This window comes from Pan troglodytes, chromosome 2, assembly GCF_028858775.2.
Source record: "Pan troglodytes isolate AG18354 chromosome 2, NHGRI_mPanTro3-v2.0_pri, whole genome shotgun sequence".
NCBI classification, from domain to species: domain Eukaryota; kingdom Metazoa; phylum Chordata; class Mammalia; order Primates; family Hominidae; genus Pan; species Pan troglodytes.
In genome coordinates, this window is record NC_086015.1 from 144,618,194 (window position 1) to 144,645,419 (window position 27,226).

The following is a 27,226-nucleotide window of genomic DNA, read 5'->3' on the forward strand; positions in this document are numbered from 1 at the left end:
ACCCCATCTCTACTGAAAATACAAAAATTAGCCAGGCATGGTGGCGCACACCTGTAGCCCCAGCTACTTGTGAGGCTGAGGCAGGAGAATCACTTGAACCTGGGAGGTAGAGGTTGCAGTGAGCTGAGATCGCACCACTGCACTCCAGCCTGGGTGATAGAGCAACACTCCATCTCAAAAAAGAATGTATCATTTTTTTCTTCCTAATTCTAGCTTCCCTCTTTGTTTATTCACAACAAAGGATTGAGATATATAGACATGTTTGGTGTTTAACTTAGATATGGAAAGTATAAAACATTTGACATGTATATGGAATTGCTCTTTATGTTCTCTATACATAGTTTAGAAATCAGATGACTTATTGGGAATATATTTATGAAAACTATATTGAGTCATTTTAAAACGATGTCAGCATCCTCTTGCTGGTTTGCCTCTTTGGAGGAGGATGCTGATGGCCTGGAGCCTTTCCTAGAAACAGAGTTTCTCTCTCTATACCCACAGCTCCCAAGGAAAGAGGATGGAACTGACATTCATGGAGTTAGGTCTGTACCTTATATGCATGATCTCAGCCATCTTTTAGAACCTCAGACAACATGGTGTGGCAAGTGAAGCAAAAAGAAACTCAACTACAGCCAAGATCGTAGAGATGGGAGTTTATTTTTTTTTAATTATTATTTTTTAAGACGGAGTTTTGCTCTTGTTGCCCAGGCTGGAGTGCAGTGGCGCTATCTCAGCTCACTGAAACCTTTGCCTCCCGGGTTCAAGTGATTTTCCTGTCTCAGCCTCCCAAGTAGCTGGCATTACAGGCAACTGCCACCACGCCCAGCTAATTTTTTTTTTTTTTTTTTTTTGAGACGGAGTCTCGCTCTGTCGCCCAGGCTGGAGTGCAGTGGCGCGATCTCGGCTCACTGCAAGCTCCGCCTCCCGGGTTCACGCCATTCTCCTGCCTCAGCCTCCCGAGTAGCTGGGACTACAGGCGCCCGCTACCACGCCTGGCTAATTTTTTGTATTTTTAGTAGAGATGGGGTTTCACCACGTTGGCCAGGCTGGTCTCAAACTCCTGACCTCAGGTGATCCACCGGCCTCAGCCTCCCAAAGTGCTGAGATTACAGACGTGAGCCACCGTGCCCATCCTGAGGTGAGATTTTTACACCCTGGGGTCTGTCTGACTCACAAGGCCAGCCTCTTCTCTCCACACTCTGGGCTGCCACCCCAGCCACATAGTGAGAGTATGAAACAGGTATTTGTTCCTGATTTTAACTGAGAGGCTCAGAGATCCTCATCCTTAATATTATTGTAACCTCAGAATTTTTGGCAAGAAGCAAATGGAGCAGAGATAATGTGCAAACTTGAATTTGTTCAGCAAATATTTACTTAGTATCAACTATGTGCCAGGTAGGAGATCAGGACCCCACCCTCATGGAGCCTCCCTATATCCCTAATCTATCCTTATCTACTGTCTGTGCTGCTGCTGCAAGCCTTTCTTTTAGAGTAAAACACCAATGGAGTTCCACACTGATCAGATCAATCAATTTGTGTCTTGCTGTAGCTGTCACTGTCACTGTGCTGGGCTAAATGTTCCCAGAGCCTATACCAGTTGAAAGTTTAAAACTGCTCCTTGGGGGATTGCCCAGAGGGCTAAGTAAATGTTTGTTGATTACCCTCTGAGGCCCTGAGGAACTCTACAGGGGGCTAGGAAAATTGCCCAGAGCCCCTGCAGGGCTGGGTTGGGGTGAGAAGAAGAACATTCGTGAGAATCCAGAGGGGAGGTCTAGGAATTGTTCCCAGCATGACTTTGCTTGTTTGGTTTCCTCACCTATAACCAAAGAAGGTTTTGCTCAATGGTGGCTGTTTCCTTCCGGCTCTAAGGTGTAGTACTTTATTTTCTTTTGAGCAGAAAAGCAGAGGTGCTGGGACAAGCAGGGGCAGGGACTCAGTCTGAGGTCTCCCAGGGGTCTCAATGTAGTAGCTCCCTCCTGTCCTCATAGATATGCCGATATTAGCCAGACTTTGGGTTCTGCCTTTAACCCTCTACACTTGAGGGAAGTGCATGAATTTAAGGGTGGGAGATTGTCCACTTTTGAGGGAATGAAGACTCTTACAGAAGGATTGGGACAGGCTGGTAATCATGGTTTTCAAATTTAATGCTTACAAGGAACCTGGGAAATAAACTAGCCCGACCTCTTTGCATTCCAGATAAGAAGAGTCCAGAGAAGTCTTAGGACTTGCTCAAGGCCACATCATTAGTGGCAAAGTGGGAACAGAACCCACTGTCCTAGGCCCAGTCTGCCAGAAAAAGGCAGGTTATCAGAAGAGCAGGAGATGGCAGTCAGCAGCAAAGCTTAAAGAAGGACTGGCATTGTCCCATGAGAGCAAGCTGACCATGACATCTGCTGGGCTTCCAGCAGACACACGCAGTAGGACACCGTGATGCAAAGCTTCCGGTCCAGTTGGAGCCCTTGGGTTTTTGCCAATTAAGATAGTCAAGCAAATTTATTTTTGACCTGGGAGAGACAGAAGGCTGTTTTCCATCTTACAAAAGCATTTCTCCTCTCTTATGTAAATGAAAATTCCTAAGCTGTATTATAACTTAATATTGAAAGAAATTAAAACATTTACGCAGGGAGAGAGGAAGACCCAGCTTGCGCACCCCTGTTTTTCTGGCCACTACTGTGAGTGTTCATACCAGGATGCATTTTCATGAAAAATCCAGTGGCTGTTTAAGTCCTGGAAGGGTATCTTGGGATTATTTCAGCAACCCATGAAGGCAGGCTTTGTGCAAGGTGAGACAGATTTGAGCTGTCACTTCCTGCTTTGTGAGTTGGATATTGTTTCTAGGCCCTGTTTTATTTATGTTATTTTTCCTGTTCATGTGTTAGAACAACTGACTGTTTGTAGAGTTGATTACAATTAGATAATAAGACCACCAATTCAGTCCAAACAAAGATGAATTCATTATCTTGCCAGGCAAGGGAGACCCGCATATTCAGATCAGTCTCCCCATACTTTTGTGCGTTTTCATGTAAGCATGGAGATTTCCGATTCGTTTTAATAGCACAGTGATTGGCTCCTAGACACCTAAATGAGGATTTCCTTTTTGAAAAACCTACTCAGCATTCTGATCTGTCCCTGCTTAAACCTATTTAGTCTGGTCTTATAGTCCCTGACTTGAACCCAAAGAGCAAGGTTTCTCAAGGTCTCTGTGCAGGTCTTTGATGCTCTTTCGTGGAAGAGATTTACAGTGGTTACAGCCATAACCGGTGCCTGTGGCTGAACCATGCCTTCTGTAGTGTGTTCAGCCCTTCCCTTGAATTAATACAAGTTCCACCTTTGCTTTAATGGGAGGGGACAGAAGGACCACTTTGAGGAAGCGGAGGCAAGAAGATAGTCTGCAAAAGCCATGACGTGGCACTGAAATGAAGCCCTATGTAGGGTTTTACTCAGACATTAGAGAACTGGCTGCCCCTGAGTGCTGTGCTAACTAGGGAAAGAAAAAAAACCCTGACCTTTAAAATTTTTCCTGTGAAGGTCTAGCAATTCTGGAGTGTCTTCAGCGACTACACAGTGTAAAGCAACTTTTTGCACAGAAGCACCATAAATTACCTAAATGGAAATTTGCTTCTAAGTGAAGTTCTTACCCTGTCTGTTGGATATTTAGTATTGTCAATATTTGTTTTTGTTTTTGACATTTTCAGGAAACCAAGAGCTTTTTGTCACATTTGAACAATCTCTTTTAAGAGTTTCTTTTCTATTTATAATGCGTTTCTGATAAGAAGATTTGCGCCTTTCTCTATTTTAGAAAATACTTTTTGAGGTCTTTTGTTTTTCCTTTTATGAAGTTTAAATAGTTGTCTTAACCTCCAATCCTAGCAACTCCCTTACATTAAAAATGACCTATATTTTTTTTCTCCCATGAGGTTCCTTTGCTCAGAGAGAATAAGAAAAGTTCTGGTAATTAGTCATTGTGGTATTCTGTAAACAAGTACTTTGGAAGCTATGATTTATGTTACTGGTCGGGAAGAAAAAAAAATGGTTTTGTGTATCTCTAGACGATTACCCTTGTGAAAGGCAAGTGCCTCGTATTCCCAAAAGGTCTCTTGGGTGCCCTGTTTGTTGTGTTAAGGTCTCTCAAAGCCGGTGGCCATTTTCTGCGAGCTGAATCCCTGTGTGAAACTCCTCCCACTGTGAGGTCTACGAGCATTTGTTTTCTAAAATGAAAGCACAGGCAGAAACTCAAGCTATTCTACAGAACAGTCTGTTCTTTCGATTTTTTTTTTTAGATCGGTATATTTAAAGCATAATTTTTCTAAACAACATATTGCGAGTGTTTACCTGCAGTGGTTTGGAGTTTGTTTGGGGAGTTTTAATTATTTTTTAATGTAGACAACTTATTTACCAACATCATTGCTCCTTCTGCTCAGATAATTCTACCCTAAACCAGGTGAATAGGGGAACTATGTAGGCACCTGACTACTGCCAGAAACTTTCCTTCTGTTTCTGTTACCTTTCTTTTGGGGTGAAATTGGCAACAGCTGACTGGAACTTAGCTCCCTTAATATTCTTTCTCCCTCCCACAATTTTTTCCACTCGGTTTTTTTTTTTAACTGAACCATTGTTCATCCATTTGAAACACTGGCCAGAGTTTTTGTCGCTTTTCCATAGTAGGAAAGCCTTTGTGCCTCTCTTTGTACCTCAGACCTACTGGTGGGCTTGCCTGACAGCTCTGCCAAGCGCCTGCGTCTCCTGAGCCTATGAAGAGGCGACTTTCACAATCCTGTGCTGCCTTCGAGCTCTGTGCTGCCAGGCCTGGCCTCCCTCCAGAGGTCGTAGTGTTGCCAGCAGTGGCTTCAAACTGGAAACATGGGAGGAGGAATTGTGGGAAATGGGGAAGAAGAAAATGTTTGTGCAGGGAAAGTGTGTACCTGGACTTAAATAAATATCTGAGGGCCCAGGCCCATACAGATGATCTCTGTACGCTGGTATTTTGCGCCTGGAGCCAGGTGTCTGTTGACAGTGGGGAGGAGGTGGGGAAGACCCGGCCGGCCGAGAGCCTCAGCCACCTTCCTGCAGGAGGTCCTCACACCCCAGACGGTCAGAATGCTCCCCAGACTGAGGAATCAGCTGCACATCCCCCTGATGTCTCTAAAGCTGAAATCTGCTTCCTGGGTTTAGCCACCATTTTCATTGAGCAGTTCTGAGGATTCCTTGAGGGTACTTGTGATCTTGGTGGAGATGCTTCATGGTGTTGACCCTATTGTTTTGAATACCTGACAGCTGGATGGCCCAGGCCCTATTTCTATGATCTGTTTTTTGGAACTGTTGTATTTGTGTGACACAGTGATGGAGCATGATGTCAACTCCCACATACTGTAACCCAGGAAGGAGCATGATGTCAGCTCAGGATACCGGAACCGATAAAAACTCAGTGAGTGTTGCTTCCCCCGTTACACACCTGCTCATGATGACTTGTGGGATGCTTGTTTTAAAGGAGAGCTGAGTGCCTCTGATAGAAAATCTGATTTCATGAAATGCTTATTAGGAGTTAAGTACCCCTTTTTCTTGAAGCTTGAACAGACTTTATCATTAATGTGACTGACTGGAGCAAAGTGAAGAGTTTGATACCTGCCACTCTGTCTCTGAAGATTTACGTAGAGAAATTTTCCCCATAGGAATGGACAAACTAAAGGGATCCTTAAGAAATAGTATGTCACCCAAATATATTCTGTGGTAAGGCTTCTCAACACCTGTTCTTCATTAGGACGGAGCACTCTGAGAGTTTTGAAAACTTGAATACTGACATCTCATCATTTAAATTTTAGAAGGACAATGACTCACGGTACAGAGATTAAAATTTCACAGGCAGAACAAAACCTACACGTGATTTATACTTACATTTTTATAGACTAAGATCTAAAACTCACATACATACAGGAACAGGAAGGTAATATGAACGTCAAATGTGGGCTTGGTATAAGAAGGTAAGCAAGTGGTTAGATTGTGGCAAACTGGAGGTTTGAAACTTTTTCACACAGATAGGGGCCTGATGAGAGCGTCTGCAGGCCGAATGGAGCCTATGGACTGCTTCTTGCATGCCAGTTGCACGCCATTTGACTCAGTCCGCTGATCCGAATTCCCTCAGTGGCAACCTGCCCAGTCTTCTACTGCAGAGCTTTGGGCTTGAAGCTGTCTAAGGCCCAGCCCAGGGAAAAGTAAAGGCCATTGAACCTTCTCCATGTCACCACAAATAAGTCAGCCACTTCAGATATAACTATGTCCATTTCATACAGGCAAAGTAATTATGTCAGTGGGGTCAGTAGCAGAGCATAGTATTTGTGTCCAGGGACATCTGGAAGGCATCAGACAGAGCAGCCCTGACTAAGTTGCCCAGTGCTCAGTGTACTGATCCCAGGGTGAGACAGGAAGAACATCAGAGGAAGCCCCTCTGTGTCCAGGCATGTCCGTCTTAAGGCAGCCAAATGGAACCAAGCCTGCAGAGGCTAACCTGGATGGCATCAGGTGATGGATGACAGCAAGGGACAGCAGATACGTCCTGGTGTACTTGGTCTTTGGTATGTTTGGTCCAAGGATGTTTTCTGAAATATCAAACAGTGACTCCTTAACTAGGCCTAGACTGGGACACTCTGAGGATTGTCCTCTCTGCCTCTGTTGACACTTTATTGACCTTCCACACACCCTGGAATTTACAGTGCTTTCCCTCTTTTCTGCATATCTTTTAACCCTGCCCTTTCTTTCTTGGTGCTGAGTCATAATGTCTTTGATGCACATAGCACAGGGCCTGGGATGTAAAAGGTGCTCAGTCAGTGTTAGCTTTTCTTGTTTCTGGCATCATCATCATCATCTTCTCCATTCTAGCTATTATTTCACCAGAGGTCAGGGAACTTGGTTTCCCTACACTCCATTTAAACCACATCTTCAGGGGTACCTCAGCCATCTCCACCCTGACATAGATGAAGACGGACCAGACATACAAGAACCTTTTCTGGAATCTGTCCTGTTTACGTCACCCATTTTCATTGTAGGAGTTGGGCTTTTATTAGAAATACAAGTTTCTGCCATTATAAGTCAAGTTGTAGGGCTTATGCTGTGTGGGCTGGACTCTAGGGGGGCCAGGGTGGAATCATTCTAGAAACTTGTTCCAGGATGACTTGACCAAAGAAAAGCCATCAGATGCTGTTGCAGTGGAGTCCTGACATTTGCTACCCCCAGTGTGGTCCTCAGACTGGCAGCATGGACATCCTCTGGGAGTCCGTTAGAAATACAGAGCCTCGAGCCCTACCCCAGACCCACTGTGTCAGAAAATGCACTTAACAAGATCCTCAGCTGACTTACACACATTGACATTTGAGGAGTGCTGCTCTAGACACTCTGGCGAAGCACAGAGACAGACTGACATAGAGATTGGCCTATGTAAGATTGTGGACTTGCTAACTAGGAGGTGCATTGGATGCTTTGGTCTTAGGCGGTGGGGTTGAGGGTTGTGCCTTTTAAGCCCTGCTGTAGAAATGTATGATGGGGTGATTGACCACATTAAGAATCTGATTCTGAAGACTCTTGTTGTCCCCTGGTTGTGACTTTAATCTTATAGTGCCTCATTCCTTTCCACCATCTCCAGCCCCCACTGACCTTCTGGCCTTGGAAACCCTGTTGCCAAGCAGGGAAGGTCCTATTTTAGGGGACAGAAAACCTTTGTGTATCAGGGAACTGACATAAATCATTATAATGTAGGATTTTAATGGTGGAACGTGTATCAGTATAAAAATGAGGGGTGGTCTGCTCTCAGTGAATTTTTATGGGACCCTTGTAGGTGGTGAAAAGGGAGGTGTAGCTGAACTTCTTTAATGTTCATGGCTGAGGGCATTGCCTGCTCCTAAAACAATGGGAAAGACAGAAATAATTAATCCCATGCTGCCATGGTGACCTGTCTGGACTGGAAACTACTAGGGTGGTGAGAAAAGGGCTGCAGAATCTTAGAGAGGAAATTCCAGCTTCATATTACATTAATCTAGTTTAAAAATGAATTAAAAGCCTTTTCAGCCCTTCCAAGTTCTTGCCTACATTTTGAGGGCAGCATGGCCTGGCTTTTTGTGAATTTATGGTTGTTGTGATTTTTTTCCATTCCGTGGAGTACTCTCAGGTGGTCCTTTGCCCTGGACTCACAGTGGCCTGGGGTCCCTTGAGCAGAACACAACTTGGGAGTGCAGCTGGATATCTTAGGAGTCTCTGAGCTGGCTTGCTCTCCCTTCCTCTCTTCTTCCTCTTCCTACCACTGTCAGGAAGCTTAGCGTGGAGTTCTGGATCCCAGCTCCCTCTCACATTCATTCATGTGAGCTACTGCCATGGTGTCAGTAATGGGTTGAATGGCTGCACCCCAAAAGATGTGTCCATGTCCCAGAACCCGTGAGTGTGACCTAATTTGGGAAAAGGGTCTTCGCAGATGTAATTAAGGATTCTGAGATGAGAGGTGGACTCTAAAGCCAATGACAAGTGTCCTTATAAGAGACACACAGTAGAGACACTTGTAGAAAGGAGAAGGCCATGTGCAGATGAAGGCAGAGGATAAGCGTTATGCAGCCACAGGCCAAGGAGAGACTGGAGCCACCAGAAACTAGAAGGGGCAAGGAAGGATTCTCCCCCTGCAGCCCTCACAGAGAGCACGGCCCTGCTGACTCCTTGATTTTGGACATCTGGCTTCCAGAATTGTGAGATAATGAATTTCTGTTGTTTTAAGTCACCAAGTTTGAGGTAATTTGTTACAGCGGCCCCAGGAAACAAGTACAGTGTCCAAACCTAGCCTTGATCCAGCAGCACAAGGGAGCTTGTTAGAAATGAGATTCTGGGGCCTTACCAGATTCAGTCAGTCTGGAGTAGCACGAAGAAATGAAATTGCAGTAAGGGTCTGCAGGTGGTTCTGATGCACCAGCATCCATTGCTCATGCTCCCCTTTTAGCCCTATTTTCTTTTCATCCAATTTACTTCAACCTGGGCAAAATGCATGCTCACGTTTGCAACCACCTCCTATATGTCATTGCACTGCACATCTGAATCTTCACCCCAGCTCCCTTTCAGCACTGAAGTCCATTTTGGATGTCTGTTGATTGAGGGAGCCACCTGCATTTTCCTCAGGCTTCTCAGAGGGAGCACAGACTTCACAACCTTCATTATCCACCTCCAAACCAGCTCTTTGATCTGGGCTCCTGACCTGTTAGTAGCACATCTAAACGCAGTAGAACGGGCACGTCAATCATTCTTGCTCCGCTGCCTTTCCCCTGATTTCCAGTTAGTCGATTCTTCATCCAAATAGCTTTCAAATTTTTCCCCTCTCTTTCATCCCCACCTGTCTCTTTGCCTTCTTTCAGACTTTCTCCAGACATCCTTCTAGCCAAACTGCTTTCAGAGTGACCTGTCTGCAAATTTGTCAAATCATTCGCATATTAAATCTTTTAAATGACTTGCCATTGCTCAAGTTGTACATAGAGAGCTTATTTTAAAAGCCCAGGCTGTGTGCAGTGGCTCACACCTGTAATCCCAGCACTTTGGGAGTCTAAGCAGGCTTGATCACGAGGTCAAGAGATGGAGACCACCCTGACCAACCTGGTGAAACCCCATCTCTACTAAAAATACAAAAATTAGCTGGCATAGTGGTGCGTGCCTGTAGTCTCAGCTACTCGGGAGGCTGAGGCAGGAGAATCGTTTGAACCCAGGAGGCAGAGGTTGCAGTGAGCCGAGATCGCGCCATTGCACTCCAGCCTGGTGACAGAGCGAGACTCATCTCAAAAAAATAAATAAATAAAAAATAAAAAGCCCAATACTCAGACCCCACCCAGGACTAAACAAATCAGAATCTTGAATTGGGGCCTAAGTATTGGTGTTTTCTCAAGTTTCCAAAGGCGATTTCAGTATGTAGTTAGGGGGTGAGAACTATGGGACTAGAGGATAAGGCCCAAACTCATCCAATATTGGAAACTTTTCATGACCAGGCCCCACCAGGGTTCCTCCCCATCTCCTAGCGCAGCCCTGCACATGCCTGTGGGGCAGCCATCCCACCTGTTTGCGCCTCCCCAAGTGTGTCATTCTATTTCATACCTTCTTGCCTTTGCTTAGACCTCTGCCTACAAAAGAATGCCTTTTTCCCTCTTGGATTCCAGGGAAATTCTCCCTATCCTTCAAGAGCGAGCCCCCTCTCCCTTGCACTGACTCCTGTTCCCCAGTTTAAGGCTGCTTCCTCCAGAGCCCTGGATGCCCCATCAGTGAAGCACTCTCATCATCATAGGAGCTGTCTGCACGTCTCTCTCCTCCATTGGAGAGTGGGCTCCAGGAGGTTGCTGAATGAGGGAAGAAATAAAAGATTCAAAAAGGCCAAGGAGAGGAAATCATTCTGTTTCTTAGAATTATTGTACTGATACTGCATTATACCTCATCAGATACTTGTTAAGAAAACAAAACTCTGCTTGATTTTAGTGAAAGCATTGAAAATGTGTTAGTAGTAGTAATATTGTGTACCATTAATTGAATATTTGCTAGCTAAGGTCTCTATATTCACTGCCTTCTTCAGCTATCACAATAATCTTCTCAGGTGTTATTCTCATTTTAAAGAACAAGTTAAACAAAATACTGTGTGATCAAGTAAACGCAAGATGGTAGAAAATACAAAGTAGAATATTTACGTGATCACCTGGTCAGCAGTGTGTTAATGGCATGCTATAGACTGATCAGGAAAGACTGGTTTTGTTGGTAAAGATAGCTAACCATATTGTATTAGTCTGTTTTCACACTGCTGTAAAGAGCTACCTGAGACGGTAATTTATGAAGAAAAGAGGTTTAATTGACTCACAGTTTTGCAGGCTTAATGGGAAGCATGACAGGGAGGCCTCAGGAAACTTAATCATGGCAGAAGGTAAAGGGGAAGCAGGCATCTTCTTCATATGGCGGCAGGAGAGAGAGAGCAAAGGGGGACGTGCCACATACTTTTAAACCATCACATCTTGTAAAAACTCACTGTTCAGGAGAACAGCAAGGAGGAAATCTGCCCCCATGATCCAGTCACCTCCCACCAGGCCCCTCCTCCAGTTCAACATGAGATTTGGGCAGGGACACAAACTCAAACCATATCACATATGTAGTTTTTTTGAGTGGCAGATACATGTATGACACTGAATTTGGCATAAAATAAGCACAACTGTTAAGCATACCAACCAAAAGATGAGATGGTGGTTTATATTTGCTAATGTTTAGAATCACACAAATCTAGTCTTCCATTTAAGTACGTTAGAAGTTAGTTTGAAGCTCAGAGTCACAAGATCAGGACTGAAAACCCGACCTTTCCAGTGACATGTGATGTGGTGCTGGGACTTTGTCTTCATTTTTCTGAGCCTTGGTGCCCCATCTTTGAAATAGAAATACAATTTCCCAGCCTGCAGTAGCATCGTAAGAAGGAAAATAAGGAGGGGTGTATGAAAGAGATTTGTAGGCCAGGCGCAGTGGCTCACACCTGTAATCCCAGCACTTTGGGAGGCCGAGGCAGGCAGATCATCTGAGGTCGGGAGTTTGAGACCAGCCTGACCAACGTGGAGAAACCCCATATCTACTAAAAATACAAAATTAGCAAGGCGTGGTGGCGCATGCCTATAATCCCAGCTACTCGGGAAGGCTGAGGCAGGAGAATCGCTTGAACCCAGGAGGCGGAGGTTGCAGTGAGCCAAGATTATGCCATTGCACTCCAGCATGGGCGACAAGAGCACAACTCCGTCTCAAAAAAAAAGTGATTTGCAAATGGTACAAGGCTACACAGGAATGAGGCTGGGTGTTTTTGTCTTTGTTCTGTGTTTGGGTTGAGAAGGTTGGTCTTTGGGAGGAGTCAGGATGAGGAAGGTGGTGTTCTGCTGGGTAAGCGGATATGGGCACTGAAACAATCGCAGGCTGCCTGAATTCCAGGCAGGGTGGGGCACAAGGATGCTGGGATGTGAGCCTGAGAAAAACAATTGGAATGAGCTACTTAGGGAGAATGAGGGAATAGAGAAGAACAGTTGAAAATTAGAGTCTTGCTGTGGTTTTGAAACAGTGAAGCTGAGAGAATGTAATTGGTTGGAGTTTTGCACTGGGTCACCTGTAACCAAAGACCAGCCCAGAGACCACAGATCAGTTCCAGGGAGCTTGATATCTTGATCTTTTATTCTTAGGTTATTCCCAACAGTTCTGCTCCCAGGAGCTCTGAAACTTTCTGGATCTGAGTTCAAGAGCTTACTTGCCTTGTGGCCTCAGTACCTTGATTCCAAACATATTGATGGATTAAGCTGTTCAGAACTGCTTCCTACAGGGTCACATCCTAATGATGTGTGCTCAGTTTCCTTCTTTAAAGATGAAGCCAAGGCTTTCTCTTTTTTTATTCTAATAGATTTTAAAATATTTTCTAAGTATAACAGTACTGATCTCAAAATATGATTTTTGGGGAAGAAGAATGATCCCTTTCTGCTGCTCTGTGGAGGTGAGCTAGAATACAGTCATGTCTTTTTATCCCAGTCATCACCGTCCTGAACTTACTGAAAGTTTCTAGAGCAGGAATCAGTAGAGCATGTTTAAGTGATCAGTAGATGTATTTTAAGATAGAATTGATGTTCTAAAATACCTCAACAGGCAGAGAAAGGATGGATAAAACAAACACAATTAAGTTTAACCAGAATAAATAAGGGAAATTTTGAGTTTCAGTTAAAAAAAAAAAATCCAGTCCTGGAGGTTTGGAAGCCATAGGAGAGGAATAAAACAAGGGAAGAAAGGAGAAGTTCAGGCAAAAAAAAAAAAAAGTCTGTATATTATAAATAAAATCAATTATTGAGCACTTACTACTTGCTATGTACTTGCTGAGTGCTCATATACTCTCAATCCTCCCAGAACTCCATGATATGTATAGTAGTCACTCCATTTTATAGATGAGGAAACTGAGGCTTACAGTGAGGTCAACCACTTTAATAAGTGGGGTCCTAGCATCTGCCATTTGAGGAGTATGGCATAATAAGCCATGTGGAACCAGGAGTCTAGAAACTTCTCTCTTTTTTTTTTTTTTTTTTCTGTTTTTAACTAAGACTGGGTCTTGCTATGTTGGCCAGGTTGGTCTTGAACTCTTGGCCTTAAACAGTCTTCCCGCCTCAGCCTCCCAAAGTGCTAGGATTACAGGTGTGAGTTACCACACCCACCGAGGAGTCTAGAAACTTCTTTTGGTCACACTATGAGATCTTAGGCTTTTCTGTAGAGTTTTTTGGGTTTTCTTGTTTTGTTTTGTTTTGTTTTTGTTGTTATAAGGGAGTAGCTGAAGAAATTGGAGATGTATAGCCCAGGAAAGGGTAAACATTCAAAGGTCTGTTGTATGGCAAAGGCTACAGTTGAGGGCCCCTCAGTTGCTCCCTCCCTGGTGGGGACTTCTCTAACAAGGAGATTCACACACTGGCTGGAGCCGTCCTCAGCCCCTCACCCCACTCCCCATCTGAAGAATCTCTAAAATCCATTCGTGGCAAATAAGAATGAGTCAGAGTGCGTGTTCCACTAAGCATCATGCCCTCTGTGCTTTTTGTTATCTAAAACATCCCAAGCTCTGGTCATAGTGAAGTGATGCTTACTCATCTGCCCATTTTGAGAAAGGTCTTGGGGCTGGATGACTGGCTACCTGGGACCCAGGAGCATTTCCTTGGGTGGTCTCAGCACCATCTTGTGGACACAGCACTGTGAACTGGGGATGGGCTGTGGTCATCAAATCTAAAGGAACCCCAAAACACAACCCTGAAAAAGCTGCCGCTGGGGAAGGGCTCTGCCCAAGGAATCCTGTTTTTAAGAGGGACTGCCTGCCCTCAGAGCTAGGAACTGCCTTGGGGCATTCACTTTTATGACTCTAGCCTCGTTATTAAGCCCATGGCACCTGAAAGAGCAGAATGGGCAGGCTCAGCAATGCAGAAAGAGCCAGGCCTTTCCAGGAGTATGCTGCAGTACTGGGCTAGCGTTCACTCAGGGGGACAGCAGAGGCCTCCTGGGTAGGGGGAGCCCCATGCCCCTTTCTGTCTGGCCTTTCTCCTCCTGCATCCTGCCCCACCTCTCGGGCCAGGACACCCCTGTACCCTGCCTCCTCTCCTTGCCTGGCACTCATTGCCTCTCAGAGCATAAGTCACCTTACTGTGTTTAAAAGGCCCCTCGCCACCAAGGCGAGGATGGACCAGGATGAAGCTGTGAAGGGAACAGAGTGCTCCTATGCTGAAATTCTTTGGCCTTCTTAGCCCAGTCTCCTAATGCTCTGGTGAAGCTGGGTGCCCTGATGTTTCTATGTGTGAAGAAACTGAATAATCATCTAATTCAGGGTAAAGTGGTGCTCGGAGGGCAGATTTGCTCAATCTCTTTACTTGGACAGGAAGGGGCAACGTTTAGGCCTATAGAAGCCACTCAAGGGGTAGAAGCTCCCCTCTGGTTGTTTGAACCCCTAACCTCTTCTCTGTTTATTCTTCACAGTGGGGCTGTGCGGGTGCCTTATCCTTAATGGGCATGCAGGGCTCCCCAAAACAATATAGTCACTTAATTTTGTGTCTGTTAACGCACAGTTATTGACTGTATTTATCACAATATTGCATCGTGATGCATGTATCTGTTCTTTCAAAGTACTATAAAAATACTTTTTTATATAATTCTTTGAAAGTATCAAAAAATAGGTTTTTTTCACTGTACCAAAAATATTAACATATTCTCCCAAAGCCTTAATATATGAACTCTTACTGTATTACCTATAATCCCCTATTTTGTTAAAAATTTGGTTTTGCATGTGCCTTCCACAAGCCCTTTTTCCCTGGCTTCCCTTCTTTTGGGGTCAGCCTGGCCTGAGCCCCTCAGCTCCTGACGATACGGCCTGCAGAGCTGATCTTGCCAGGACTTAGAGGAAGCTCTTAAAGCCTGAATCTCTCCAGGCCACTCAACTCTCCACTTCAGCACTAGGGAAATCTCCACTTACAAACTGACCCCGCTTCCAATACCTTTCAACTGTCGAGCATTTAATTGGTTGCTAGTATCATAATGAGATGGACTGGAGAAAAAAAGCTGTAGTTATAGGTTTTTGTTTGTTTGTTTTCTGGAATTTTCATGGAAGATTACGAGAGTGAAAAGCAATAGAATGAGATACTACATTTTATCTGTATTATCTCATTTAATCCTTATAAGAATGAGGTCACACTGCTGTGTCCACTTTATAGTTTTTTTAAAAACCAGGTCTAGAGATGCTAATTAACTTGTACATGTGCATACAGCCAGCAAGTTAGCGGAACTGTAATTTAAACCCAGGAGTGGGTAAGCAGTGCTCTACCTCTGAAAACAAAGATAACTCACTATACGGGAAGAAAAAGGATGCCCCACAGAAGAGGAAAGGAAAGCTTGGAACTATCAACTACATCTGACAGTTCCCAGTAATTTAATCAAGGACTTCAAGGGAAGCTTGAACCAAAATCTAAAATAAAGCACAATAAACATGCCAAATCCCAAAGTGAACCCAAATTTTTAATTATTTTTTACTGAACAAAATACAAACTAATGAATCCATTAAACTGAGACTTAAATGAAAAAGATTCTAAAATCAAAAACCCAAAACACCAAAATATTCTCTAAAATAAATTGTAACCAAACTGATATGTTATTTAAAAATCCCCTTTGCATCAAGAGAAAGGAGCAGATGTGATTTGTCAAGTCTGTAAACAGATCGGAGAGGTAATGAGGCCCAGTGCAGGAGAGGCTTCTTTAGGAAGGTGAAAGAATGTCACTATCCAAAACAGACAATACACAGATAAAACCCTAGCTTTGTTTTTATTCATCAATTTATACCCAAATTTGAGTGACCTTCTGATTTAAGAGGATAAGTCCACATAATGGAAATTTATTGATGATCTAAGTATTTATCTTAAACACCTTCCTTTCTACCAAGCTTTTTACTGGAACGGGTAATAAACAGTGAACTTGAAAGACTTTTTATTTAAATAGTTACTGCCAGCTTGGTGTGGTGGCTCACACCTGTAATCCCAGCACTTTGGGAGGCCAAAGCCAGGGGATCACTTACGCCCAGGAGTTCAAGACCAGTCTAGGCAACATGGCAAGCCCCTGTCTCTACAAAGAAATTTAAAAATTAGCTGGGCATGTTAGCGGGCACCTGTGATCCTAACTACTCAGGATCTGAGATGGGAGGATCACTTGTGCCCAGGAGTTCCAGGCCGCAGTGAGCAATGATCAAGCTACTGCACTCCAGCCTGGGTGGCAGAGTGAGACCCTGTCAGTAAAAAAAATAAAAATAAAAAATAATAATTCCTTTTTCCATTTGCTTAGAAGAGATGCTAACAATGCAACTAAAGAAAGAAAATTATTTAAATGATAGTTATAATTAAATGCCTGTGTGTGTGTGTGTGTGTGTGCATGTGTGCGTGCGTGTGTGTGTGTGTGTGTGTGTGTGTGGTGGCCAAAGCTCAGGTGTAACTGCTCTCTGAATTAAGAAAGAATAATTAGTTAATGAGCCCCTATGGGGTATCAAGCACTGTGAGGGGGTCTGGGGAACTCTGGACACACAGTGAAATCAGATATTTGTCCCTGCCATTGAGGAATTTCACATTCCCTAATTTGGGGCCTGGGGCCAAGGCTTAGCTAATACTTGCTCCTGCTGACATTTTTGACTAATAATTAATTGGTAATAGTAATAATAATAATAGCTAATGTTTATGAAGCTTGATTTTTATGCCAGATATATACCAAGCACTTTAAAGGTACCACTTAGTCCTCATGTTAACCCGAGTATCTTCTATTATTAGCTCCCATTTTGCAGAGGAAGAAACCGAAGTGCAAGGAGTTTTTAAAATTTGCACAAGGTCACAGCCAGAGCATGACAGAGCCAGGTCCCCCAGATACCAAAGTTCAGACTTTTAGCCACTGTACCAGACTGGACATGGTGTGCCTTATCCTAAAGTATCTATCGTAGAGCCCTGTTTTGAGAATGGAATAACATGGAAAGAGTAACAATGCTTTGGGAGTCTCTCAGTTCTTTCAGTTCAGCAACTTTAGTCTCCCCACCATTCCTTTTCTATGCCCCCATCATATGGTAACCCTACGTATACATTCAATATTATCTTGAAATGGGAGTGGATAAAAATCGAAATCAAAAGAAGTCATATTCATAAGTGCCATATATTACTTTGAAGTTCACATTTTTTAAGAAAATGAATTAAAAGTAGAATTTATGGAAAATACTGAATTTCCCTTAAATGTTCACCCCAGGGCCACCTGGTGGTCCCATATAGCATCTTTGTACATAGTGAGAAATGGCCTCCTTCTGGCAGGCACTGCAGCCCTGCACCGAGGGACATGCCCAGCCAAGCAGAGCCTGGGCTGCCTCTCAGCCTACCACAGGGCATAGCCTGTACCCCACACATGGCAGCCCTGCTCCAGGCCCGGTTACATTTTGCCAGATGTAAACTGGTCAGTAGGCTAGTGTGATGCCCTATGAACCTTCAATAGTTTGGTCGCTAAATGAAACCAAGAAAAACATGGACAAGCTAAGTTCTTTATGTTTTGGTGCTCCTGCACCTGAAATGGAAGGTGTGGTTTTGAGTCATGCTGCCTGGGTTTGAATCCCAGCTCTGCCACCAATAGCTAAACAATCTTGGCTGAGTTCCACAGCCTCTCTAAACCTCACTTTTCTCATTTATAAAATGAGAAAGATTGCTGTGAGGCCTAAATGGAATGATATAAATGCAGTGTGTAGAACGGTGCAGAGCACACAGCACATATATGCTTGTTAGGTGTTGGGACACAGCTTGGATGACATATGTAGGTGACTTCCTCCTGTCAAATGATGTCACAATGGGGACATTGTTGCATTTGTTAGGAGTATGGGCATGTCACTTTAAAGCAGTTCTCAGACAGGCTGCCCAGAGGGGCTCCAGCATAAGCAGGAGACATGGTAAGCTGTTCCTTCATAGTGTAGTCAGAAGTCACAGGCCAGGTCGTGCGGACTATATATCTTGGTAATTTTCAGCAGGATGCAAAAGCACACCTGCCCAGACCCTGTCTCCCAAACCCTGGCTCAGTGTCAGTGATATCACTGATCTCAAATTCTTTTTGTGGTTCCACAGGTGAGTCTGATATGCATAGTTCTGCTGAGAACAACTGTTATAAGTACACATGACCGTGCCTTTTCCATCTACTGTTCGTTGCCTGATGGGGGGCAAGTGCTGGGATGCAGAGCATCTACAGTTTCATGACCCAGCAGCAGGCCACAGACCCAGCACCGTCTCCAGATTAGCTCCTTATGAGAGGAGGAGAGGAGGCCGGGGGAGGGAGCAGACGCCAGAAGGAAGCGACCGGTGAATGCAGGGTGGAAAGCTGCCAGAGTGTGGGAAGGGAAGATGTCACGTGGAAGCTAAGTCCTTTACAAACACCCAGCACCAAGGCCTCACACGACACTGCCATGTCGCCACCTTTACAACTTTTTTAGTATTAAATTTTAAAGAATTTGTTGCCAATTCAGCCCAGGTACTCAAGACAAAGGCCAAATTCCTGGACTTTGAACAAAGCGTGTCGGTAGTGCTTGAAAGATTGCTCTTTTTCTTCCTTTTGGCCAAAATGGTGATAGTAAGCAGTTTTTCAGTGTTCCAGAGCTGTGGTTCAGTGTTTTAACTTGTTTGGGCTGTAATAGCTTTGTGGGCAGCGGATAGCTCTGTTTTATCTTATGCAGCTCAGCTTTAGGCCAGCAATGTCGATTTGTGTGTGGGGTGGGTTCTTTTTCCTTTTTCATGTCAGAACAACCTTCTTGGCTTTTTTTTTTTTTTTATGACCACCCATTAGCATAGGTGGGAAATAGCAGGGCAGTTCAGGTTGACCTGACACTGAGTCTGGAAAGCTCGGTAACAGTGCCAGGTATGATAGGCTCTATAAAGCTTAGTTTTGGGTGCTTTCTGTTTTTCATTCATTCAGTAAAGGTTTATTAACAATTATTATGTGGCAGTTGCAGGGCTGAATGCTAGGAAAACTGGTCAACAGTCTCAGCCCTCATATAATTTTTACTCTGTAGTAAAGGCACAGACTTGTCAAGTAACTTTTAATTACAATCATAATAAGTACTATGAAGGAAAAGTATGCTAAAAAATATATAACAGAGGCACCAGATGGGAGGAGAGAAGTGGGTGGTGGATGGAGGTGAGGGTGGGCTGCTGCCCAGGCTAGAAGGACATTCCAGGCTGCAGAAGCAGCATGCGCAAACACCCTGGGCTGGGAAGGCCCCAGGCACACTCAAGGAACAGAAGGGTGGCTAGTGTGGGTTAGAATGGCAGGAAAGGAGGTCAGATCACAGGGGACCTTAGAAGCCTTGGTAAAGCAGCTGAGATTTGGATTCAGGGTGTTGACAAGCCCTGCTGACCAGTCTCCACTCTGTATTGGCCAGGAGACTCTTGCCTCCATCATGGAGGAGGCTCACACCAGAAGCCAGCTCTGCCCTTGGAGACTCTCTTCCCCCAGTGCTCCCCTGAAGCTTCACACTCACCAGTCTCATGCTGCACCCTGACCGGCAGGTCCCTAGCATGAGCCCCATAATCCCTGGGGACTGCATTATCACAGACCTGTAATAAGAAGGTAAACCTACATACTTGTGGTCGGGGAGGGGAGGCAAATGAAAACCCATCTTCCTGAGGCATTTACTTTAGATTAGCGAATCCTGGCTGTGCCAGTGTTTTCTGGGCTGTGGGGCAGACACAGATTAATTACATGTCAGGCGGCACCTGGAAAATGCCTACTGGACAGCTGTTGTACACCTGGCCAGCCATGAAGGATCCCAGGCCCAAGGCCCACCACCCAGCAATGCTCAGATCATCCTGGCAACTGCCACCCGGGATCAAGGGGCTGCATGCCTTAACTGCCATCCTCGGCTGCCCTGCTTGGAGACCTCTCTGGCACATTCCTTGTTCTCTCTGTGATTTCTTGGCATATGACTCAGGCTGGTTGCCCCCAACTGCCCAACCTCTTGAATCCCATTCTGGGTCTTTTCCAGCTGCCAGCTTCTTCCATGGGGATCTTGTATAACAAGCCTGCAGTTTGGACTCACTGCTGGGCCCTTTTGTGCCATATAGAACAGGTCACCTGCTCTGACTTAATTACTGCTGTATGTGCGCACATTCATGTGAGGCAAGTCACTTCTCCAGGCTCAGTTACCACATCTGTACTATGAGCATGTTAATAATACTAGCTTCCATATTGAGCACTAACTGTTAATTCATTGAATCCTGTGAGTACATACTAGTATTTGCATTTTTTTTTTTAGACGGAGTTTTGCTCTGTTGTCGCCCAGGCTGGAGTACAGTGGCACAATCTCAGCTCACTGCAACCTCCACCTCCGGGGTTCAAGCGATTCTCCTGTCTCAGCCTCCCGAGTAGCTGGGATTACAGGCGCCTGCTAATATTTTGTATTTTTAGTAGAGACGGGGTTTCACCATGTTGGTCAGGCTTGTCTCAAACTCCTGACCTCAGATGATCCTCCTGCCTCGGCCTCCCAAAGTGCTGGGATTACAGGCGTGAGCCAAGGCGCCCGGCCAGTATTTCCATTTTTTATGTGCCGGCCTCCACAGGATTGTGGAGGTGATTAAATTAATTAATATGCAAAGTGCTTTGCAATTTGAAATGTATCTGATAAAAGCAATTTTATTCAATATTGGGGAATTCAGACAGATGAAAATTGTAATTGGCAATATTTATGGTGACCATCCTCATGTAATGTTGATTTATAAACATATATCTTTTTATAGTATAGATTGTTCATTTTGTAAATGAATACTGAGGGCCTGTTCTGTGTCAGGCACTGTTCCAGGTGCTTAAGATATGTCAGTGAAGAAAATCAAAGATTGGTACTCTTATGGGGCTTACATTTTTGCAAGCAGACAGACAATAAGTAAGTCCATTTTGTATGTAGTATATTGGAATGTTGAGTGCCGTGGAAAAGTCAAAAAGCAGAGCAGGGCAAGGGGGATCGTGAGTGCAGGGGAAGGCGGCAGGTTGCCTTTTGGGGGATCGTGAGTGCAGGGGACAGAGGCATATTGCTTTTTGCGGGGATTGTGAGTGCAGGGGACGGCGACAGGTTGCCTTTTGGGGGATCGTGAGTGCAGGGGATGGCGGCAGGTTGCCTTTTGGGGGATCGTGAGTGCAGGGGACAGAGGCATATTGCTTTTTGCGGGGATTGTGAGTGCAGGGGAAGGCGGCAGGTTGCCTTTTGGGGGATCGTGAGTGCAGCAGGGGATGGCGGCAGGTTGCCTTTTGGGGGATCGTGAGTGCAGGGAACGGTGGCAGCTTGCTTTTTTGGGGATCGTGAGTGCAGGAGACAGCAGCAGGTTGCTTTTTTTAGTTGGGGTGCGCCTGGTTTGTGTTTCAAATGCATGGTCATGTCACTTACTCGCCAGACATTTACTGCGTGCTCCCGCCATGTGCTGCGGCCTGGAGATACAGCAGTGAACAGTGAGCAGCCTAGAGAAGCAGCTCCTCCTGGAGCTTACTTTCTGGCTGGCAGAGTGGACAGTAAACAAGCAGGCAACGACAGGTGATAATTGCAGGTTGAGGTAAGCAGTATGAAGAAATAAACAAGGTGATGTGAGGGCAAACCAAAGGGGCAGCAGATAGAGAGATGGGGTGGCCTCTCCGAGGAGACATTTGAGCTGGGCCTGAAGCACGAGTCTGAGCCAGCCATGGGCAGTGCCGGAACTGTGTGCATCAAAGGCCACAGGGCCAGAAGAGACTGGGCAGGTAGAGTCAGCCCAGGGAGCCTGTGTGCCTGAGCAAAGGCAGCGCAAGGAGTGCAGTGGGAGGGAACGAGTGAGTCTGGAGAGTGGACAGCACAGGGCCTTGCTGGGCACTGGGAAGGGTCTGATTTTATCCTAAGATCAGGGGAAGTCCGCTGAAGGGCTTTGAGCAGGGCTTGACTTGATCTCATTTGTGGGTTTGTTTTTTCGTTTTTTGTTTTGTTTTGTTTTGTTTTGTTGAGACAGAGTTTCGCTCTTGTCACCCAGGCTGGAGTGCAATGGCGTGATCTTGGCTCACTGCAACCTCTGCCTCCTGGGTTCAAGTGATTCTCCTGCCTCAGCCTCCCGAGTAGGTGGGATTACAGGCATGGGCTACCACACCCGGCTAATTTTTTTTGTACTTAGTAGAGACGGGGTTTTGCCATGTTGGTCAGGGTGGCCTTGAACTCCTGACCTCAGGTGATCCACCTGCCTCAGCCTCCCAGAGTGCTGGGATTACAGGCATGAGCCACCACGCCCGGCCTCATTTGTAGTTTTTAAAGATCACCCTACATACTGGATGAAGGATAAGCCGCATGAGCAGTTCTCTCCATAGCCACCAACTAGGCAGATGCAGTCAGTTCTCAAGCTAATTTCAGCTGACATTTCTTGAACCCCCTGCCAGGTGCCATGGACCACACTTGGTGCTTTTCAGGCGCATCATCTCATTCACTCTTCACTGCCCAGTTTCTGATTTATCCAGGAAGTACCAATGTAAGCTGTGATTCACTGTCTTGCAGGAGAACCCAGAAACCCAGGGTGCAGAGGGGCAGGGAGTGGGGAGCGGCAGTGCAGTGGGGGAGGTGGATTTAGATTTAACACCAGAGCAGCAGCTGGTGCCTCATCCATTTTAGGACAACTCATTCTTGTGATTAGCTGGAGGTTCACTCTTGTTCAGAAGCCAGAATGTAAACGGCTCTTCCCTGTGCCGTCCCCCAGAGGTAGCAATCAACTGAGAGGTACAGAGCCACATTCCATTCAATCAGCCAGCCCTTTGGGTTCACAAGGAAATGATGGTTGGCTTTTGAAACCAATTCTTGATAAGCTCACCCCTAAAATGAAAATTTTCAGGGGACAGGAACTCTGTCCTGGGGAACTCTGGGACACATCATTCCCCACAGCATTCAGATTAAAAATACCTTCTATTAATACATTTTGGGGCCAGGCACGGTGGCTCACACCTGTAATCCCAACACTTTGGGAGGCCGAGGCAGGAGGATCATCTGAGGTCAGGAGCTTGAGACCAGCCTGACCAACATGGTGAAACCCCGTCTCTACTAAAAATACAAAAATTAGCCGGGCGTGGTGGCAGGTGCCTGTAATCCCAGCTACTCGGGAGGCTGAGGCAGGAGAATCGCTTGAACCCAGGATGTGGAGATTGCAGTAAGCCGAGATTGTGCCATTGCACTCCAGCCTGGGGGACAAGAGCGAGACTTCGTTTCAAAAAAAAAAAAAAAAAAAAAAAAAATATATATATATATATATATATATATATATATATATATATTTGGGGGGGACTCTGAGTGTCAGTGGAATTTGGGTAAAACAAGAAATAGAGACACGGCACTCAAAAGGCTTCAGAGAGATTCTCTAAGCCTGTTTGCCAGATTTCTTAAGCAAGCAGGTGCCCAGGCAAGCTTGATCCTGAGATGAACCCAAGGCGCACGAGCTACCCTGAAACACTGCTGCATTTCAAAAAGAAAAAAGAAACCCAGGACCTTTTCCCCCTTTCATCTTTCCAAACAAGCAACCTAAAATATTTAACTGGGCCCATTGCATCATTCATGAATCTGATAGTACTCGTTCTCACAATCCTATGTGCACGCAACTGCAAGTCCAGGGCCCTAATGTTTACCTTTTCCAGATAATAGGTGAGGTTGTCCAAGCTGGCCTCCCTCTCTGCTGAGTGCACTCCAGCAGCTTCCCGATGTTGGCCTTTAGAACAGCCTGAATTTCAGTTAAAAAATAAGCTTCCCCTGTCACACGATGCCTTCTTGAATCTGATAGCTTAAGTGCAGTAAAATCTGATAAATGTAGCTTTTCTGTGCCCGTTTCAGGCCACATTTAGAAGGCAACATCAACAGGATTTTCCTTTTCCTAGACACAGCTCAACTCCATAAAGGACTTCTGTTTTGTAATCTGTTTTCGAGATCTGATGCGTGTGTTTCTAACACCCCGTCACGTGAGGAGGTCTGACGTAGTCACCCAACATGACTTTGAGAAAATATACTGCAAAGATGTGTGTGGGATGGTACAGCCAGCTCACTGAAGCAAAATATCCTTTGTCGGAAAACTTTCCGCAGGGAATAACAGACCTGCGCAGTAGATTTCACTTTGATATGGCCCCTGTGCTGGCCCAGTATGGACTGCAGGTTTGACTTTTGCAGGATTCCAGGTCAGTATCCTAATACAGTGCGTTCTTTTTTTAGTTAGGTTTTATTTCTACGTTTCTTTTTATAGAAGACAACTTGCCGTAGAGGGAGGAGAAAGTTGCTCTGTCGATTCTGTTGTTATTATGTACGTTAGGAGCTGCGTGGCCAAGGGCTGGCAAGAGGGCTCTTGGCCTTTTCCTCTGATTAGAAGATTTTAAAAAATGGGGTTCAGTCTGGCCCTGGAGAGTGGCTTTGAGTAAGTGACTTGTAGTTCTCACTAAGAATGTGGACTGAAAAGGTTTACTTAACTCTCCTCTCTGTAATGTCTTAGAGCTTTACTAATAAAGATATACCAGATTTTACTAACAAGCCCTATAAAGATCTGCATAATAGATGCATTAGTTAACAATGTAAAGAGATTTTTCAAGATTCGTTTTGCATTGTAAGAATTAGAGTTTATATGGAAACTATCATTTTAAGTTTTCTTCTGTGCATTTCAGTAAGATCGCCTTAACTAATTGAAGGGAGAGAAGATTTAATTAAGCTGGAAATACTGGGAAGTAGTTAAAGTCAGATTATTGCCAAGAATTGTTTCCCTTATTTTCAAATTCATTCCCAGAATGAGTGAACCAATACTTAAAAGCAATATCCAGGATAGATTACTGTGATCAAGCTAAACTTTGAGACTTGGAAGGCAAGGATGCAAGCAATGATAGATTGATTGTATAAACAAATTGTAGGTAGCAACCTCAAAGAACAATTTTCACCTGTGTATAGTGTGGACCGGACTGTTGGTCCACCTGGTTTTTCAGCCATGTTCAAACTCAAGAAATAGTCATTGCCTCAAACTTGGAAAATTAAGGACAGGTATGGAGAGTGTGCATATCTGCATGACTGTGGGTGTGTCTATGTTTCTGTATTCCTTGGTCTCCATCTGTTTCCTGAGGATTTCTGCTTTGTGTTTCATCACATTTTTATTCACTGTCTCTTTAGTCCTTTTAGGCTTATATATATTTATTTTATTGAGTAAAATAATTTTTAAATAATTTCTTAGAAAAATTATTTAATTAAGATTTTTAATTAAAATTGTTTTGACTTTGTTTTTTGTTTTTTTGTTTTTTTTTTTTTGGTTAGCACAGCAGTTCTCAAACTTTTTGGTCCCTAGACTCCCTTACACTCTTACAATCATTGGGTATGCAAAGAGCTTTTGTTTATCTGAGTTCTTTCTGTCAATATTTACCATAGTCAACGTTTTAAATGAGAATGTAAAGAACTATTAGATTGATGCAAAAGTAATTGCAGTTTTTGCCACTACTTTTAATTGCACCTACCTAATATTTATTAACTGATGGAAAATGACTGTGATAAATCCAACTGAATAATAAAATAACATTTTATTAAAAGTAACTATTTTTTAAAACAAAAAAAATAGTGAGAGGACTAGTACTGTTTTACATGTTTGCAAATATTTTAAAGTCTGGCTTGATAGAAAGACAGCTAGATTTTCATCTCTGCTCCTGCCTTCAGCCATGGTATGCTGTTTTAGTTGAAGTATATAAAGCAAATCCAGCTTCTCACAAATAGGTAGTTGGAAAGGGAAGGAATTTTTTAATAGCCTTTTCAGCTAATTATGGATATTCTTTGATACTATACCAAAACTTGACAAGTGATAATCTCCTAAAAGTGTGTTTTTATTAGTAAATCTTTAAGAGATTGCAGAGAGAACTGTGAAGCAATCCTACATTCTTAGAACTCGAAGGCACTTTCTCAAGGCCGCTCTCTAGGGCCAGTTCCCCTCTGCTCACTCTCAACATCACCAACAACAGATTGTCATGCCTACAGGTGCAGGGAGTACAAAGATGAATCAGATTGTCCCTGTACTCAAGGAGCTCATAGGGAAGATATAAATGTGAACAAATGCATGATACCGTACATTGTAATGATGGGAAACCAAAAACTAGAAATTCCAGAGGAGCAAGGCTATGCAGATAAGACATCAACTGAGACAAGAACAAATGAGGATTGCCAGGTAGGGGAACTAGGGACTGGGAGAGAAGGATAATCTTAAGAGGAAAAACAGTTTCTCTCCTAAGGCTTTATTCAGGCAGAATGTAGAAGTCTTCCAAAGTTATAAGAAAAGGGACCTATGACGAGGGAGAGTGTGTGCTGTGTGTGCACTGGGGGGGCGGGGGGCGTATGGTTGTAGGGAGTGGGGAGGCTAGGATGGAGAAGGGGACTTCTGCTTTTTACCTTAATGCATATCTGTGCTGTTTCAGTCTTTGACCATGAGCATAGATTCATTTTCTTTTTCTAAACCTAGGAAATTCTAAAAAGCAAGTGAAGAAAGTTCATTTCAGTCATCAAAAGTATCTAAAGTGCCTCTGTTTACATTATATGTATGTGTTTTTATTATATAAGGCTGAAGCATAGCAGGAGACAAAAACAGAAAATTCCAAATATGCTAATTTACTAGAATTTCCCAGTGGCATTTATATAAAGTCTAATTATAAAATATGTTTATCAGATATTTATATAATTCTTAAAAGTACTTTACATATTCGTACAATATACTTTATGTAAATAAACACAAATGTCCTTATAAGTATAATATATAATTTTATATTTAATTTATATAGGCTGGCTGTGGTGGCTCAGGCCTGTAATCCAAGCACTTTGGGAGGCCAAGGTGGGAGGATCACTTGAGCCCAGGATTTGAGACCAGCCTGGGCAACATAGTGGGACCCCGTCTCTAACAAAAAATTTAGAAATTATCCAAGGATGGTGGCACACGTCTGTTGTCCCAGCTACTGTTGGGGGATGGGGGAAAGCTGAGGTGGAAGGATCACTCAAACCCAGGAGTTCAAGGCTGTGATGAGCCATGACAGCACCACTGCTGTCCGACAGCACTCCAGCCTGGGTGGCAGAGCAAGACCCTGTCTCAAAGAAGAAAAAAGATAATAAAAGTAAAATAATTTATATAGAGATTTGTTTATATATAAAATGCTGGATGACCATTCATCC

General features: G+C 44.2%; 1 protein-coding gene across 43 annotated transcripts in view; it reads left to right on the plus strand.

Annotated features, from left to right (window-relative positions):
• Window positions 1–27,226, plus strand: part of ZBTB38 (zinc finger and BTB domain containing 38) — a 124,965-nt gene that overhangs the window by 84,072 nt on the left and 13,667 nt on the right. The window contains exons 1-3 of one of the 43 annotated variants that reach the window (XM_063806285.1): window positions 5,339–5,425; window positions 19,457–19,644; window positions 23,935–24,228. The exons of 31 other annotated variants lie outside the window; for them this stretch is intronic. Coding sequence is in view for 2 of the 12 variants with exons in the window: in XM_063806278.1 (XP_063662348.1) it covers window positions 26,127–26,234 (108 nt within the window). In the remaining 10 variants the exon portion in view is untranslated. Of the gene's footprint in view, window positions 1–5,338; window positions 5,426–17,871; window positions 18,150–19,456; window positions 19,645–23,890; window positions 24,229–24,382; window positions 24,462–26,022; window positions 26,235–27,226 lie in introns of those variants that run through there. 11 more of the 43 variants (XM_063806284.1, XM_054682303.2, XM_063806286.1 and 8 more) reach the window with 11 other exon arrangements.